The sequence below is a fragment of the Sphaerodactylus townsendi genome, linkage group LG12 (assembly GCF_021028975.2).
Source record: "Sphaerodactylus townsendi isolate TG3544 linkage group LG12, MPM_Stown_v2.3, whole genome shotgun sequence".
NCBI lineage: Eukaryota > Metazoa > Chordata > Lepidosauria > Squamata > Sphaerodactylidae > Sphaerodactylus > Sphaerodactylus townsendi.
Genome location: NC_059436.1, coordinates 16,353,770 through 16,371,293, shown reverse-complemented (window position 1 = coordinate 16,371,293; position 17,524 = coordinate 16,353,770). Strand labels below are relative to the sequence as shown.

General features: G+C 43.9%; 1 protein-coding gene across 3 annotated transcripts in view; it reads left to right on the top strand.

The window, feature by feature from the left end:
- OPCML (opioid binding protein/cell adhesion molecule like) overlaps nucleotides 1–17,524 on the top strand; it is a 430,273-nt gene that overhangs the window by 216,861 nt on the left and 195,888 nt on the right. For all 3 annotated transcript variants that reach the window (XM_048513179.1, XM_048513180.1, XM_048513176.1), the window contains exon 2: nucleotides 4,942–5,174. In XM_048513179.1, coding sequence (XP_048369136.1) covers nucleotides 4,942–5,174 — 233 coding nt within the window. The remainder of the gene's footprint in view (nucleotides 1–4,941; nucleotides 5,175–17,524) is intronic.

Here is a 17,524-nt window from a genome sequence, read left to right as displayed (position 1 = left end):
GTGCCATGTACCTGTGGCTGTACTGCTGAGATCTTGAAAAATGTTGCCGGCTGGAACAATGCTCTTAATTCTACCCTCTAGAGAATGAATTTGGGTGTCGTTCTCATTTCTGTGGGTTCTGTTGCTAAATTCTCCGATTCCTGGATGTGGTTGGAACACTGACGATTCAGCAGCCTTGCTGAAGCCTAAAGGTTTGAGAAGTGCTTGGGTGTGGATTCCTGGCAACCTTCTCTGTTCCCGGTTGGCATCTGTGCTGGCAAAAAGGCAGGACATAAATATAGGAAATAAAAAATGGAACTAAATGACATATGTGTCCTGGAAACATCTCAGTCCTTCCTCTTTCTTTGATAGTTTTTTCCTCTGATGAGTGTAACTACTTCTTGGAATTGACCTTGTATCCAAATATATCACTGGCTATTGTGCTATTATTGCTATGACAGATCTATCCCAAGTGAAGAGTTTGGATTTATACCCCACTTTTCTCAACCATGAGAAGTCCCAAAGCAGCTTACCAACTCATTTCCCTTCCTCTTCCCACATCAGGTACCTTGTGAGGTACATGGGGTTGAGAGAGTTCTGAGAGAACTATGACTAGCCCATGGTCACCCAGCAGGCTTCATGTGTAGAAACAAGGACACAAATCCAGTTCACCACATAAGAGTCCACATAAGCTCATTTGGAGGAGTGGGGAATCATATGCAGGAGTCATTTTCCAAACTGGAAAATCCAGGTGCAGCAATAGCGTAATGCCCAATAATGTGTGGACTCAGCCCAAATTCCTGAAGCTTTCAAGTCTCATGTGACAGGAGAGAAGAAAGGCAAGACTAGAGCATGGACTAATAGTGCAAGTTGTTATCTGGGGTTTCCGGACATTTTAAGTTCTGGCCCACATCTCTGCTTCTCTGAATAAGCACATAATCATTTCCTTAGCAATAGCCGCTTCCAAACAACTCTCCTCTCAAATGGATGCCATTGCCTACAGGCCTCTCTGCCCATGTGGCAATAGTCATCCACTTTCCCTGATTTGCCAGATTTGTAAATGTGTGCAAATGTGTTACCAGAGCTTATAGCATGATTGAAAGCTTCCAGGGATGACCATCAAGTATGATAACACAGAGCTTAGATAGGATTATTTGTCTTGTGAATCTAGCCTGTAGCTGTTTCTAGCTGTTTGTTTATTTAGATGGTCACACCATGTTTTTCTTCCCAGCATGGCTTTATGAAATCCTTCTCCAATCCTCCATTTTATCCTCACAACAGCCCTGGAAGACCTGTAGCAGATTGCAGAGGACAGAGACTTTGATGGTGTCATGCCAACACCATTCTGTTGCTTCCGGCATAACCTGGAAGTAATACCATTGTGCCAGGGTAATCTTTAGCATTTCTCCAGACCCTTTGGTTTACCCATACAGTTTGAGGTGAATGCTACTGCTCCAATATGATGACATCACTTCCAGGTTTCTCTGGAAATGATGTCATGGTGGCGGTGTGCCACCAGTAGTCCCTACCCCCGTTCTCCTGGGAGTTTTGCTTGACTGTCCAGCTGAGCAGTGATAGGCTGACCTGGTGGGGGCAGGATGTATTCCTTTGAAGCAGGAGACCACCACTATAAGCTATGTTCATAGAATCATAGAGTTGGAAGAGACTACAAGGGCCATCATGTCCAACCCACTGCCATGCAGGAACACACAATGATAAGAATGAGTGACTGGCCAAGGTCAGTTAATTTCCATGACAAAGAGGGAATCTAGCACTTTAATCAAAACATCTTCAGTAGAATTGGGACTGTATTTTCACATGATGTCTCCAGGACAATTTGCTTTTTGCCTGTGGCATTTAAGGTTCCATAATTGGAGACTGTGTATTCATAGGTACTTTTCTGTGAGTTCTTTGTCTATTGGAATCATATTTATAACCTTGAGAACCCCCACTGCAATCAATCTGCCTACCAGTGTATCACATTTTTACTTCCCTCTTCTTCCAAGGAGTTCACTCATCCTCCATTTTATTCTCACAGGAAACCCAGGAGGTAGGCTAGATTGAAAGTGTGAGAGGCTCAAGGCCACCCTGTAAGTATCATGACTGAAAGGAAGTTTTACCCCAGGACCTGTCTAGTCCAAGTACGATCCTGTTTTCCGCTACATTGTAAACAACAGGATCATTTCAGTATTCCTTTCACTATGTGGTTCTAGGATCATACCCTCAACCCCCATGCAAACAGATGAGTGAGCCCTTTCTCATGGCCCTTGGACCAAACTGTATTCACCTACAGCCTCCACACAACAAAAAAGAAAATCATACTTCTGGTAATAGGCAACAGTTCAAACTTTGAGTGGGCAGGGAAAATTGGGTACTAATTAAAAATTACGATGGCAAGGCCCAAGGAAATGGTATTAGATGGAAATCAAAACTGGCTACAAGTACAAGATTCCTTTTCTTTCATCTCTTTACTTCCTCTTTCCCTCCCACAAACATCCTCTGTCTGGTGTTAATAGTAAATCTTAGGCAGCAGAGGAGTCATTACTATGTGTGCACAGCAAACTACTATTACCAGCTCCGACCTGGATCTCTCCCCCCACCCCAACCCTTTTGCTTTAATTAAGGCAGGCTATAAAGTCTAAATGAATAGGCACACTTTCCTGTGTGGATCACTCCACTGGGATTTATATACATATTTGTGAATGTATCTCCTCCTCCAAATGTTACTCCAAATATATATTGTCTTATATCTACAACATGTATGAAACAGTGGATATTTTGAAAGGACGAAGCAATGTCCTGTTGTTATTATTATTGATGTTGTTATTATTTACAATAACAAAAAAGTGCCATTGAGTCAACTTATGGTGACCTCTTAAAGAGTTTCGAGGCAAGAGATGAGAAGATAGTTTACCATTTCCAGCCTCTGGATAGCAATCTGGTCTTCCATCTAAGTATTACCCATGCTTAGCTTCTAGGTTTTGACAAACACAGGCTATTGTGGGTTATTCAGTTGCACCAGGGACGCAGCTACAGAGAATGGTGTCGGGGGTAAGAACTAAAATTGCATGCTCACACACACACACCAATAAATTGATCTCTCCAGCGCACGCTTCATTGCAATAAATGGGAACTGCATAAGAGCTTGGTGTTTCCTATGGGGTTGTGCGCTTGGGCTATAGTCCTAAAATCAATGTCCTTCAAAAAGATAATCCCACTATAGCCAACAGGATTACTCGAGAAGCGGGAAAAGCCAACCTAAAGCAAATGCATTTTGGCTGTTGTGGGTTTTCTGAACTGTGTGGCTGTGCTTGGGTCATTTTTGCTCCGCATTTTGTGCTGGTCTCCCCAGTCCTCCACACCCCACCTCTTGGACTTTTAACCACAATAAAGGCTAACCTCCTTCCCATGCCCATCATCAAGACTGCCTGCGAAAGCAACAAATGAGAAGACCACTCCTAGCTGCCAACACAGGGTCTGTTGGAAACCACTGATCTCACTTCCTCCTCCACCAACAAAATGAAATAGCTGCCCAAAACTATTTAAACTGTGCTTACCCCTCACCCCCTGCTTTGTGCCCCTGAGTGGGCCTTGCACGGCTGGCCATGTGGGAGGCTGGTCCCAGGTTCTGCAGCTGGGCTAGTGGAAACGACCTGAGCAGGTGTGCTGACACATCAGTGCTCCTATTCAATGAATGGGACTTCCTCGCTAGTAAATGTGCAGGACCATTGGGCAGCCAGAGTTGTCCGTGGTCCCTTGTCAATGGTCTTGTGGTCTTGAATGGATGTCAAAAGCGCAGTGAGTTAGGCACTTTGTCCTGAGGCACAAACGACCGCTCTGGCACCTGAGTGTCAGCTGGGCACTTCAGAAGGGGAGCTGCACACCAGAGCCAGGCCATGCAGAGGCTCAGCTTGAGTTCTTGCAGTGGTACCAGAGGCAGACTGGCAGACACAGTCCTGGAAAGGAGCCAGCAAGTGAGAGTGGCAAAGCACCAAACTTGCTGCTCTTTTGAAGTCCATTCAAGACCACAGGTTCACCTCGCCTCCACCCTCACCTTGGAGTGCCAACTCAGGGAGAGGCGTCTGCAGACAGCAGAAGACTGGAAAGGGTGTGGGTGACTAGAGGCAGCTGCAGAGGTGGACAGTTGGTAGGCAGAGGTTGGCGTAGGGGTGCAGGAGGAAGAGGAGGAACCAGTAGGGAGCACACTGCAGTTCCTTGTCCCTTGGGTGGGAGGAAGACTGCCAGCTGAACACACCTCCCTCATGATTCACCAAAATTGTGCCTGGGGCATGAGCCCCCCTTGTCTCCCTGATGATGCCCATGAGTTGCACTGTAATTTCCTATTTGCTGATAAAACCAATGTTCAGACTCTCAATGAGGCATCTAGTTCTTTCCTGTTTCAAGATAGTAGAGACAGCCTAACCCAACTGTGGACAAAGTTGATGACAGTATTTCCTTGAGTTTACATCTTCTTTGGTAGCCTGGTTGAATAGAAAATAACTACTTCTTTCCTATAAGAGCGATGTTCTCAGTTCATGTAGTCTCCCAAGCTCCTCGGACCAAAGTTGTGTTCTTCCTCGTCTTGGCACATTTGGATTGGAGGACTTCACAATGAACAATAAGTTGTTGAGATCTTAAAATGTGAGGGAGATATATGGAGCTCTGCACTGTCACAGCCTCATCACTCACGTGAAGTAGATGGCTCAGGCTTGAAAACACAAGTTTTGTCATTGTGTAAGGCCCCTTGTGAATACCCGCATGAGAGTGAAATGCCTCGTGTGGTTGGTGGGCTGATTCATCCCAAAAGATCTAAGCCATCCTTCCCAGGTTTGGAGTTTGATAACTCTTTGTGAAAGAGCCTATTATCCAGGAGTCCAAATCAGGATGTGTTGATTCCTTCTGAAGGAAACAGTCAGAACAACAGAGGCATCACCTTTTCACTCTCTTCTTTTGCTTTTTCAGATGTACCGTGGACAACCGGGTCACGCGAGTAGCTTGGCTGAACCGTAGCACTATCCTTTACGCTGGGAATGATAAGTGGTCAATAGACGAACGAGTGGTCATCTTCTCCAACACCAAAACCGAGTACAGCATCAAGATCCTTAACGTGGACATATATGACGAAGGTCCTTACACCTGCTCTGTACAAACCGACAATCATCCAAAGACATCACGAGTCCATCTCATCGTGCAAGGTAAGATGAACCAGCGGTGGCTGAGGAAATTAGGATATTTCATGTTGAAGGGTCCCAGCCTTTGAATTGGTACTCAGGGAGTTATGAATCTAATAGTTTCCGCTTAATGCCCCTTTGCACAAGAGCTTGTGGTTAAAAGTTGGGCCTCTGGGTATCATTCCATGTACTCTACTCAGGGCTTGTGTGATGTCCACAATCATGATCAGAAGGAACAAATGAGTCTACAAAGCTTCTGTCTGAAGTTTGATTGAAACAGCCAGGCCATGTCGCTGGCGGCCCAGTTCTAAGCATTTGCCTCGGCAGGTCGATATTTCAGTGATGTTCATGTATTTCAGTAGTAATGTTATGGTTTTTGTCATTCCTGTACATCAGTTTGTAGAACTGGTCTTAAGCTGTTCTAATGGTACAAATGGTTGTTTATTTGCTGGACCAGCAAATATGAGGGCTGATGATTATGACTGTTTTTAAAGTGACATCTCTGGTGTCAGTTGTTCACTTGTTCACAGCATAAACAACAGTGCTGAGGTAAAAATGTGGTCCATATATGGTCTGTCATACCTGGATATGAGTATACATGTATGCAAACGGGACACTTTCATCCTGAAAACCCAGGGTCCTGAAAACAAAGAATGCTCCCCCAAACAGTAAGCCAAGCCAGATGCTGTAAAGGTGTTGTAAAAAATGTTGTTTTCTCCCTTTGCAAATCATGGGCTTGGGAGCTTCCCAGTGGGAGCTGGGAACATATCTGTACTCTGGAAGCTGTGCCTGTGTGTGTTCTATAAAATGTAGGCCCACCATTTCCCCACTTGTCCCTTTGGCTTGGGTGGGAGTTTATATTTTTGTGTCGATCTGGCTGCTCTTGTTTGTTCTGTAGAGTTATTGATTGTAGTTTCTTGTGATAAGCAAGACCCTGATGTGATAGCTGAAGCTATGCCCACATGAATAAGTAAGTTGAAAGTGAGCCCCCTCTCTCTATGGTCTGCTTCCCAACCAAGAGACCCTAAATGCTGAATGTGCGCTCCAACTTTGTCTTAAAAGATGATGGGATGAGATAATGGGGACTGATAGGCACATATTTTGAAAACAAAACAAAGGAACAGCATTGCTCAAGTCTGCAACTGGATACCAAGTTCCCTAGGAGAGGAGAGGTTTCTTAATATGGAAGGCAGTGCCTCAGTGGCACCTTAGTGGCCTTGACAGTGAAGTTTTCTTCTTTGGGAAAAACACATTTCAAAATAAAAAGAACTGTCAGGCAGTGTAGGGGAAGAGACTCAAACAGAACAAGGCTATCGCTTTCCAGAGGGAAGAAGACAGATTGCGTAAGTATGTCAGAGTCCTTGCGCTCTTCAAGGGCTTTTGGTACAGAGCTTCAAAGGATAAAGCTGCAAGAGAGATGCCTTGCCTTAACATGAGCTCTTGGATAGACAAAGAGGGAGTTCCCAGGTCTTTTCTGATAGAAGCATCTCAGAGCTTCCACATCAAGAGCCAAACTGACGGAAGGAGGCATGCAGGAGCATGGCCCCTTTTGAGGGAGTTCAGTGGAAGGGAGTGTTCGATTCCACTGAGAAGGCTCAGAAATGGATTTTGCTGTTGGGCCTGTGGTTTGAGCTCAGCTGGTGTGCTCCATCTCCTAGTCATTGTTATACAGACTCTTCCTGGTGAATGGCTACAGTCTTTCTTACATGCTCTTAACAGCATGTCCCTTTAAACGTAGGATGCCCACAGTGTGCGGTACAGCCCCCCTGGAGGAAACATCAAAGTGAGATGTGAGGAATTTGGGGGCAGTAGGGGGGCAGCACTGGGATTCCTGGGCCAGCTGGTGGGAAAAAGGTCTTGTCCTCCCTTCCTGAGTTTGAAAGGAAAAGCAGCAGCGTTCCCCTCTCCATGTAGCCCATGGTGGGGTAGGGAATCAAGGCAAAGCACTCTGTCACTGGTGCTTTGCAAGGCAAGATTTTTTTTTGCAACAACAGTCTCCCCACTGTATTGCACTGGGGGGGTGGGGTGGGGGAGCCTTGTCTGCATGTCCTTCCAGTCCCTGGAAGAGGCCTTCCTTCTCCATAGAGAGAAGCTAGAATCTGGTAACCTTTTTTTTCTTATGTCCACCTAACAGAGGGCTGTTGAGGATGGTATGCTGTGGTAGTTAAAAGTGGTGTACTCTAATCTGGAGAACCAGATTTGATTCCCCACTCCTCCACATGAAGCCTGACCTTGGGCTAGTCACAGTTGTCTCAGAACTCTCTCGGGTCCATTGACCACACAAGGTGTCTGTGGTGGGGGAGAGGATGGAAAAAAATTTGTAAGCCACTTTGAGACTCCTTAAAGGAGAGAAAGGCGAGGTATAAATCCGAACTCTACTTCTCTTCTACATTACTGGTGCTTTTTCATCCTTAGAGCTGTATAAATAATTAGCAGCAAGGGAGTGGAGGGTGGGTTTTTCCCCTTTTCTTTTTTTCTTTTCTAGCAAATAAATGATTCATAGAGAAAAAATATGCCCGAAGTCGATGGATAAATAATTCACAAGGAATAATGTGACCTGTTCAGCCCATAAGGAGTTCTCGTCTCCCCCCCCCCCCACACACACACCCTCACTCCAATCCTGGTCTAAACAGATTTAGGCTTTCTCTCTTCCCACCCACTTCAATTAGAAAGTAACTCCAGAGGCTGGCTTCTTAGCAACAGCCACGGCGATCAGCTTTTGTCCAGTCTATAGATTAATTTTTCAGAGTTAGTGTTAGTTCAGGTTAGATAAAGATAATGAAAGTTTCCTAATCCTCTTAAAGAAGATTTATCGGGCTGAGCAGAAAGCTCTCACAATACAATAAGGCATGTTTAAAACCAGGACCTAACCTCTTCTTTAATTTCAAACAGCTGATGGATATTGATTTTGCAATGAATAAATCTAGAAAAAAAAGATGCCGCGTTCCAACTTTTCTTTTTTTTTTTACAAATAAAGTATTAAAATAATTTGTCCTCGTTTTTATCTACACATTTTTTTTGAATGCGGTAGTCCCTGCAGGTCTTTTTGCAAGTAATCAGCTGTCATTACTGGACAAAAAAGATATATTCCACCCATAACGTCCATTTGTGTGTTTAATTGCGTGTGCCTCTAGCAGAAGATTTTTTGTGAGCTGTGGAAGTCTCTTTCACCGCCATCCAAGGGGGGCAAATCTGCCAGAGGGCAGCCGCCATGACCCTCCCCAAGGCTCATTCCGCACATGCAGAATAATGCACTTTCAAACTGCATTCAGTGCTCTTTGAAGCTGGGCAGAATGACAAAATCCATTTGCAAACAGTTGTGAAAGTGGTTTGAAAACGCATTGTTTTGCGTGTGCGGAAGGGGCCCAACAATGGAACATGGCAGTGGATGCTGAACTGGTGTCTCTTCCCCACCACCACCACGGCCAGAATTGCAGGGGCATGGCCAGGGGAGGAGCTAATGTTAACCAGCTTCCACCTCACCTCACCGCAAGACATGCTGGCACCCAGTTCCTGAATTTATGGCACCATTTGAAACCTATGGAGGACTTTCTGGCAGCGGGGGCCTCATTTGCCTTTTTGGTCCCCCCCTCACCACGTTCTTTCCTGTATGTGCGTCACTTTGGCAAAATGAATTCTGTTGTTGTGTCAGCGCAGAAGCTGAACCTTTGCCCTGAATTTTGAACTTGTCCAAGACACCCTGGTTCATTCCCACCAGTCACTGGAGAGACTATCTGAGATTCTCTGCTTTGCAGTGTAGTGACTAAGTGTGTAACTGAGTTAAGTGCTGGTCTATCTCATTTTTTTTAAAAAAAATTCCTTAAACACATACACTTAAAAGAACAAGTGTGGTGTAGAAGTTGCAAAGCAGAATAGGGTTTGGGAATCCACAATCTGTCATGTCAGGCCCTTTCCGCACAGCAAATGTATAATGGGTTGCAGTCGGGATAAATAACCCGCTTTCCTGTTTTTGCATTTGCGTGCATCTGTGCCGGCAGCGACTGGAGCCCACGGAAACAATGGGAGTTGCTGTCATGCCTTCGCATGGAGATGTGTCTGGGTTTTTTATTAACCTCCCACCAATACATAGCTACGCAGGCATGCACAAATGAACCCCCACAGCCATGCTGACCTCTCACAATACCACAATACGACCATACAACCATGGCAGAGAACCAGCGTGGTGTAGTGGTTAAGAGCAAGTGGATTATAATCTGGAGAACCAGGTTTGATTCCCCACTCTTCCACCAGAGTGGCGGAGGCTTATCTGGTGAACCAGATGTGTTTCCGCACTCCTATGTTCCTGCTGGGTGACCTTGGGCTAGTCACAGTTCTCTCAGAACTCTCTCTGCCCCACCTACCTCACAAGGTGTTTGTTGTGGGGGAGAGGAAGGGAAAGGAGCTTGTAAGCCACCTTGAGTCTCCTTACAGGAGAGAAGGATGGGATATAAATCGAAACTCCTCCTCCTGCTCCTCCTCCTCCTTCTCATTTGCACTTTTGTGGCTACACAGATGTGAGCCGGGGGGAAAAAAAAGGAAATTGCAGCCTACTAAAGCTCTTCCTGTCCAGCCATTCCTTTGCAAGCAGCTGCAACCGGGATTTTTCAAAAGTCTTGTGAATAGTGCGATTCTCCAAAAAACTGGTTTGGGGAAAATAACATGGGGTAGGATCCGTGCTAAGTCACACACCCCCTCCCCGCAAAAAAACCCCCACATTTTTTTACTGTCCTTAACTTGTGTTTATTGGGCTGTGCAGAACAGGCCTAAGCTTGCCAGGTTACCTTGGTCTTGTCATTCTCTCTTACCCTAACCTACTGAACAAGTTTGTTGTGAAAGTAAAATGGAAGAGGGGGGAAAAACACAATATTATCAGCCACTTTAAATCCATGTAAATCAATGATGTCCTCTTCCCTGGCTGGATCATACTGGGCCCTCTGCTGGAGTAATGTTTTACTCATGCTATTCATACTCAACGGAGGCCTTGAGTCAGTCTGCCAGCCAGTTTGATTCTCTGATTTATTTAATTATTGCACAGCAGTACCAATTTTAGAACAGTTAGTTGAATTGAACACTGTAATGTCAAACCAATATTACCCAAAATATTGGGAAGTGAGATATTTAAAGAAATATTTTTTTTTGATGATGATAGCCTTTATTGGCATTCCAAAATACAATAAATACAATAAAACAATAAATACAATAAAACAATAAAACCATAAAACAATTGTCCATGAAAGACAGATAGTTACAGCAGCCATTCAGAGTCTCATCAAAAGTTTAGTCCAAATGGACTCATCAAAAGTGCCATTCCTATACACCTCTCCACAGACCTGACTAAAAACCCACCAACAGAGCCCAGGCATCACAACAGCATACAGTGTCAACACTCCACTATAAAACACAGAGTTTGTTAGAGTGGCACCTAATCCTAACACAGAACAAGGGATAGGGGGCGAGGAAATGGGCAAACAATTGATTTGGCTCCCATAGGTTGCCACAGCCTTCAGTTGTCACTCACTCCATCTAGCAATCACAACAAAGCTAACGACATCCCTCAATGAATCACCCACGTTTGACTTTGGGTGACCATGACCGTGAACCCAAAGGTTGCTGGCAGAGGTAGGCACTGTGTGCCAGTAGCAAATAGTTAATGTGAGCAGCATTGTTGTTGTTATGATGATAGCAATCTAGTGCTTAGTGTCCATCTAGCGTTGCGTCTATAATCTTTAAAAGATATTTTGCTACTCTTTCGCAGAAGTAAGGATCAAGATTATCTAAGATTAACGGAATCCTAAGAGCATCAGTTAAATGATTGTATAGAAGTGAAGCAATGATGGGCTGGGTCATTCTGATTCTGGCAAATCTTTGCACAATGAAACAGAGTGTGCTCCAGTGTCTCTATTTGGCCTGAGTTGCATGGGCATAGCCTCTTTTGTTTATCTATGCGTTGGTATTCGCTCTTAAGGAGCATAGAGGGCATTAAATTGAAACGGGCCAAGGATATTGCTATTCTGTGCCTTGGATTGGTAAGCCAGAAAAGGTAGTTGGCTGTATGTCCTTGTTCAAAAGGGATAAGCAAATTTAGAGGAGAGCATGTTTTCCTCGCTTCAGCTATCATGTTGCAGTACTCATGTTCCAGCAGCCTGATTTTCAGGCAATTATAGGCCTCTGGTAGAGCGAAAGAGTAAAGTGACTCTAGTGGGAGGCCGATAGAGCTAATTTTTTCTTCCACCAACGTCGTCCATCTGGGAACTACCGAGTCGGAGAGCATCGAGTGGATTAAGCTAGCATGATCTTGTGAAAAATGGATGTGCAGCCAATATTTGATGGTCCTCAGCCAAGCCATTGTGACATGGGATATTTGCCCAAGTTCTAAGCATAGGGCTGCGTATGGAGCACAGTTGGGTAGTCCCATGATTTTATAAAAAAAACGGGATTGAGATCTATTTAAGATTTTGTTCGCCGCTTCAATCCAGATAGGTGCTCCATAAAGGAGCTTGGTTCCACATTTGGCATTGAAAACTTTCAACGCTGATGGTATATATTGATGGCCCGATTTGTGGAAAAAGCGCAGGATTGCTGAAGCGCTGTTATTGGCTGCATCAAGTGCTAGTGTCCTGTGTACTGCCCAATTAAGATTGCTCGTAAGAGTAATGCCCAGATATTTAAACTGTTTGACTTGCTCTATAGGTTTCTTGTTGATAGTCCATACCTGTCTAGAGAATCGTCTGGCGAATACCAATATTTTGGATTTCTCATAGTTGATTTCCAGTTCATTTGACTTACAGTATTCCGCACAGCGATTCAGAAGGCGGGTGAGGCCAACCTTTGTGCATGAGAGAAGAGCAGTGTCATCTGCATAAAGCAGGGCAGGGACATGTTTAAAGCACAGTTTCGGTGCGTGTCCGTTGACCTTTGAAAGAATAGGCACTAAATCGCTGAGAAAGATGTTAAACAAAATAGGGGCCAATATGCAGCCTTGTTTGACTCCCCTAGTAGTAGGGATGCTAGATGTAAGGGGCCCATTCGGGGCAGCTCTGATTTTACAGCTAGTGCCAGTGTACAATTGTTTTATTAAGAACAATAATCTAGGGTCAATGTTCAGGACAGAGAGTTTACTCCAGAGTAGTTCTCTTGAAACTGAGTCAAATGCTCCTTTCAAATCTAAAAAAGCAACAAAAAGTTTATGGTTGGCATGAATTGTATATTTATTGGCTAGGTGTGATAAAACAGATAAATGATCAAGTGTTGATTTATTTTTAGAGAAGCCAATTTGCTCTGGACCAATCACTCCTGTTTGTCTGATCCACTCCTCAAGTTTCAAGTATAGAAATTTGGCGTATAGTTTGCCAGTGACTGAAAGGAGACTGATAGGGCGGTAATTTGAAGGATTAGTAGTGTCTCCCTTTTTGTATATGGGGACAATTATAGCTGTTAACCACTCGATTGGTATAAGGCCTGTGTTGTTGACATAAGTGAATAGTGAGGCCAAAAGCATTGCCCACCATTCTGGAGAAGATTTGAATATTTCAGGTATTATTTGGTCGGGGCCAGGGGCTTTGCCTCTTTTTAAACCATTAATTAAATTGATCACTTCCTGAGGTTTAACCGCAGGCCATTCAGGTAGCTCAGCTGAAGCTGGGGCAAGAACAGGGTTCGTAGTAGTACCCACATTGAAAAGGTTGGAAAAATATCTGTGCCAGTGAGCCAGAGAGATATGTGAGGCATGCGTGCCATAGGTTGAGGTACTTCTATTTACTAACTGCCAGAATTGTTGGATGTTATTAGTTATAGTGGCCTGGTATAATTGATTCCATTGATATTCAATGTGGTTCATGTGTTTCCAGTTGAACCACAAGTTGGAACTTTCTTTTTAATTCGAGTGGGATGTTGCTGAGTAGCTCCTCATCCCCGTGCTGCGGTGAGTCTTCTATAAAGTGCACTAATTATATTATTATGTTCGGGATGCAATAATGGTCAAAACCATGTTGTATTGTGTTTGGAGGTCTTGGGTTTGGACAAGGAAATTGATTGTAATTCTTATAACTAAAAAACAGTAATTAGTTGTTCAAATTGAACTATTCCCAGTTCTGGGGAAGCAGCCTTTGTTATATCCTTCTTTAATTTGGTTATCATAGGAGAGCCAAGCAGGGCCTCCTTGATGCAAGCTGTTGGCCTGTAGTGACTATGTTAACTTATAGTGCTTTGGTGTCAAAGTTGGGTCCTCGCCAACTTCAACCTTACTTGAAAAGGTTAGAGTTAGTGGTAGATGATCACTGAGTAATAGGTCCCCAATACTAAAAGAAGTAACGAACTGATATAAATAGGGTGACATTAAAATATAATCAATCACACTCGAACCCATGGAATTAACCAGGGTAAACTATCTGTGTTTCTATGGTGTTTAAGCCCATTCAACCATAGTTTATTAAATTTTATGGCAAATTTTATTAGCTGGATTCCAGCGGAGTTCACATGTGGATCTTTAGAAGTCCGGCGGGCAGGACATAGGAGAAGCTGTGCAGAGTCGTCCTCAAGGTTGAGCTGGGCCAAAGTTGTGGACCTGGAAAATAATCACCCGCTTACGGAGTTAATATTGACAGGAGACTTTAATAAAATTGGGATGAGGGCAGAGAAATGTGTAAGGAGAGGAAGGGAAGGGAAGGGAATGGGAACAGGAAGGCATGAGATAGTTTAGTCTAAGGTAAGGTGACCAGATGGTCACCTTTGTGAACTGGGACGGGCAGGTAGGCAGGCGCACGTGTGCGCCCGCGCGCGCGCAGCCGCAGGAGCACACGGCTTTCTGGGGCACTCCCGTTTCCGTGACAGGGCGGGAAACGGGAGCACCCCAGAAGGCCATGCGCTCATGCGGCTGCGCGCGCGGGAGGCTGTCGCACTGCCTTGCGCCCCAGAAAGCAGTGCAGCAGCCTTTCAAAAACCAGGACACTTGAAAAAACCTGCGGGACGCGGGACAAATTGTTTTGAGGCGGGCCAAAAGCGGGACGTCTGGTCAGCCTAGTCTAAGGGCAAGATTTATTCACACACACACTAAAAGTTCTCACATGGCAGAAGCTGTTGGTGAGACCCCCACTCCAGAGGCACTTTTTCTAACCAAGCAGAAGGAAGGAAAGCAAAACAACCAGGGGAAAAAAAGACAGTATTTATCTTTATTTTCTATGTTGTCAGCTTTTCTCTTCATCTGTTTCTTTTTAAAATAAAGCATTACTCCTTATTAACCCCCCCAGTTCCTAATTGCACGAAAACATAGTCCGCACCCCCGCACAAAATATGTTCAGCTGCACAGAATAAGCTCTTGGCGGGGAGAGGAATGGAAATTAACTGGAATGGTCTAGGGAGAAGAGAGAGAGAGATGAATTGAAGGTGAACGTGTGAAAATGGGGGCGAGCTGATACTTCAGGGAATAATTCTCTCTAGCATCCCTGGGAATGTTTTTGCCATTGCTCTGGGAGAAAAGACACAGACTGGGGAAAGAAACATGTTGCAGCAGGATTGATACAAGGGGTCCTTTCCAGCGTCATGCTCATACCTTCCTGACTGCCTGGGTAATTTTGCTCTGAGTTTGGATTAGCCACAGAGATAATAAAAGTTTATATCACGTAAACACATGGAACTGCCTGTCCAACAAGATGGGTATTGTCTGCTCAGAGTAGTAGAAGCTTTCCAGGCTTTTTCACATCACCCACTGTCAGATCCTTTAATTGGAGATGGCAGCATTTGAACCTGGGACTTTCTGCATGTCAGCATTTGAGCCTGGGTCCTTCTACCACTGAAATCTTCTACCACAAGTTGCAGCCTCTCCTCAGAATTTTGGTTTGTTCACAAAGCAGTTGTGTTTCAGAAGACATTGCAGGGTTGTGATCGCCGGGCAGACCCAGTGGCCATGACTTCTGTTTGCAGCTGGGCCTTGTGCATTGAACGACAGGTTGTGGGATGTGACTAGAGAGCTCTTGATGTCTTCTGAGAGGAAGCAATGCAGGGCACGCAACTGCTGCCTAGAAAAGCGGTTTGTGGAAGGCAGAGCAACCCTGCTCATGTTTTCTTAGACCAAGTCCAATCTAACTTATTCCTAAGTCCAATCTAATTTATTCCTAAATAAGAAAATGCTAGTGTAACCCCCATGCCCAGAATGGGTTGAACCAGTAAGGGGGTGGAGACTCAGAGCAGCAGAAAGGCTGCAGAGCTCTTTGGAGAAGACAAGGCTACCAGACTCGGACCTTCATTTCTATAAGCCCTTAACACCTTGTTAAGGGTTTCTTTTTGTGGTTGTAATGGGTGAGAGTTCTCCTGGAAACCTTCATCATGTTGCATCCTGTTCATCAAGCCCTTGGAGTCTTCAGGAGCCAACCCACTTGCAAAGAAGAATTGGACTTGGCAGTATCAGTAGACTGTAACTAGAAGGACTTGAAATGCAACCTGAACAGGACCTTGAATAGTAATGTTAAATGTTGATGTTTAATGTTAATTGTAAAGAGAAGTAAACTGTTTTGTTTAAACTTAGTTCTTTGCAACTCCTTCCAAGTACTGCCCCACAGAACCCACAAGCTGAGGTTACACTAGAAGAGAGTAGATTCAAAGTCATGGGCTGATTGCTGAGTTATCCTCTATTTTCAGAGGAAAACATCAATTATTGGATGCTGCAATAGGATAAGTTGCTCCAGGATGTTGTAATAAGGGACATAAGCTGGGATGGTTTTGTATTTATTTGTTCCTGTTTTCTTCTTCTTTTTTTACCTGAAAATCTCCATTTTGCTTCTGGTCTCTCTTGAGCGACTTGAACTTCAGATTCTTTCTTCTAGTTCCATTTTCCGTTTCCTCGCACTGAAAATGCTTGCATTGTTTTATAGCAGTGGCATGTAGCCTCTTTCTTTCTGCTTAGCCCTCTTTGAAGCCTACCTTTGGACTAAGGAATATGTAAGCAGGTATCAAAAATATATATGTGGGGATCTTGTTTCATGAAAGCTTCTGCCACATACGTTTAAGTCTCCCTCCCCCGGTTGCAAGATAAAATGTTCATAGTGAACTTTTGATGCAGCTTTGTGTAAGAAACGTGAAATCATTTGGTTTCTCAGTGTTTCAGTAATCACTCTTATTACTTTTCTGAAGCTAACCAAGGATATTGTAGGCAGGTCAGTTCTATGATCTTCATTGGGAGCAAAGTCTTGCTTAGTTCTGTGAGATTTATACCTCAGTTATTGTGTATGAGTTTGTGGTCTTTAAGCTTCACATAAGCAGATTCTTATTTGAAAGGGTGTTTCAAATCAAAACTCTCATGGAGTTCTCCAGGCATGTGCTTTTCAATTCTGTTAAAGTGAGACAAGATCCAGTGGAAATCATCCATATTATCTAGGGTGGAGGTGGGGGCCATTAACCTGTTTTATATGATTGTGAATTGTATAAAGAAGGAAGATAGGAAAGTATCTCTTTCTCGAATTAGAATTCATCCCAGGGTCATCCCATGAAATGTATTGGTGGCAGACTCAAACCAGGCACAAGAAAAAATTTCTACAAGCACCATATAACTGACAACTATAAGGTAGTGATTATACATGAATATATGAATCTGCTTTCTACTGAGACTGTTCACTGATCAGTTAGGGTCAGTACTCTGACTTGCAGCAGCTCTCTGTGATCTCAGGTAAAGATATTTCACATCACCTAATGCCTGATCTACTACTACTAGAAGACAGCAACTAGGATCGTTACGTGATAATACCACCTTTCCTATGAGGGAAAGCATTGCATGTATCCCTGTATAATTTCTGATAAAACCTGAAAGTGACATAAGGTAGCTCTAGGAATTGGTAGAAACTCTATGGTAAAAACAGTCCCACAGCTACCCTGTATCACTTCGAGGTTTTTTACTGGATGTGATGCAGCAGCACAGTGTGATTGTATAAATTGTGTGTGTTACTTTTTCTCTACGTGAGTACAATATGGGTACAGTGCTGATTTATTGATGCATAAATAGTGTTGGAAATGTTAATATTTTCCAGAGCAAATTTTGTGCAAGGAAATAGGAAAGGGCTTAAAAACTAAAGCATCACACCTTTAGTTTTCCACAAGGGAGAAGCAAAATTGAAACGGGGAGTTTCAGATCGAAACAGTAGGAAGGAGACACTGAAAATTATCTCTACCGGCAGCCTCACACTACATGAAGTCTAGGAACACTAATAGAGTAGCAATATAATTCCTTGCTTGTGTTGATTTCTTCCGCCCTGCCTTGAAATCTGTCTCCTGGCAGCAACAGTTCTCAGGAGAGTTTTTCACTTGCATCTGAACCATCTGTTTTCTGAATCTTGATGTGATTATCTTTTCTCCTTAAAAGGAAGGACTTGAAATGTTTTGAGTTAGCA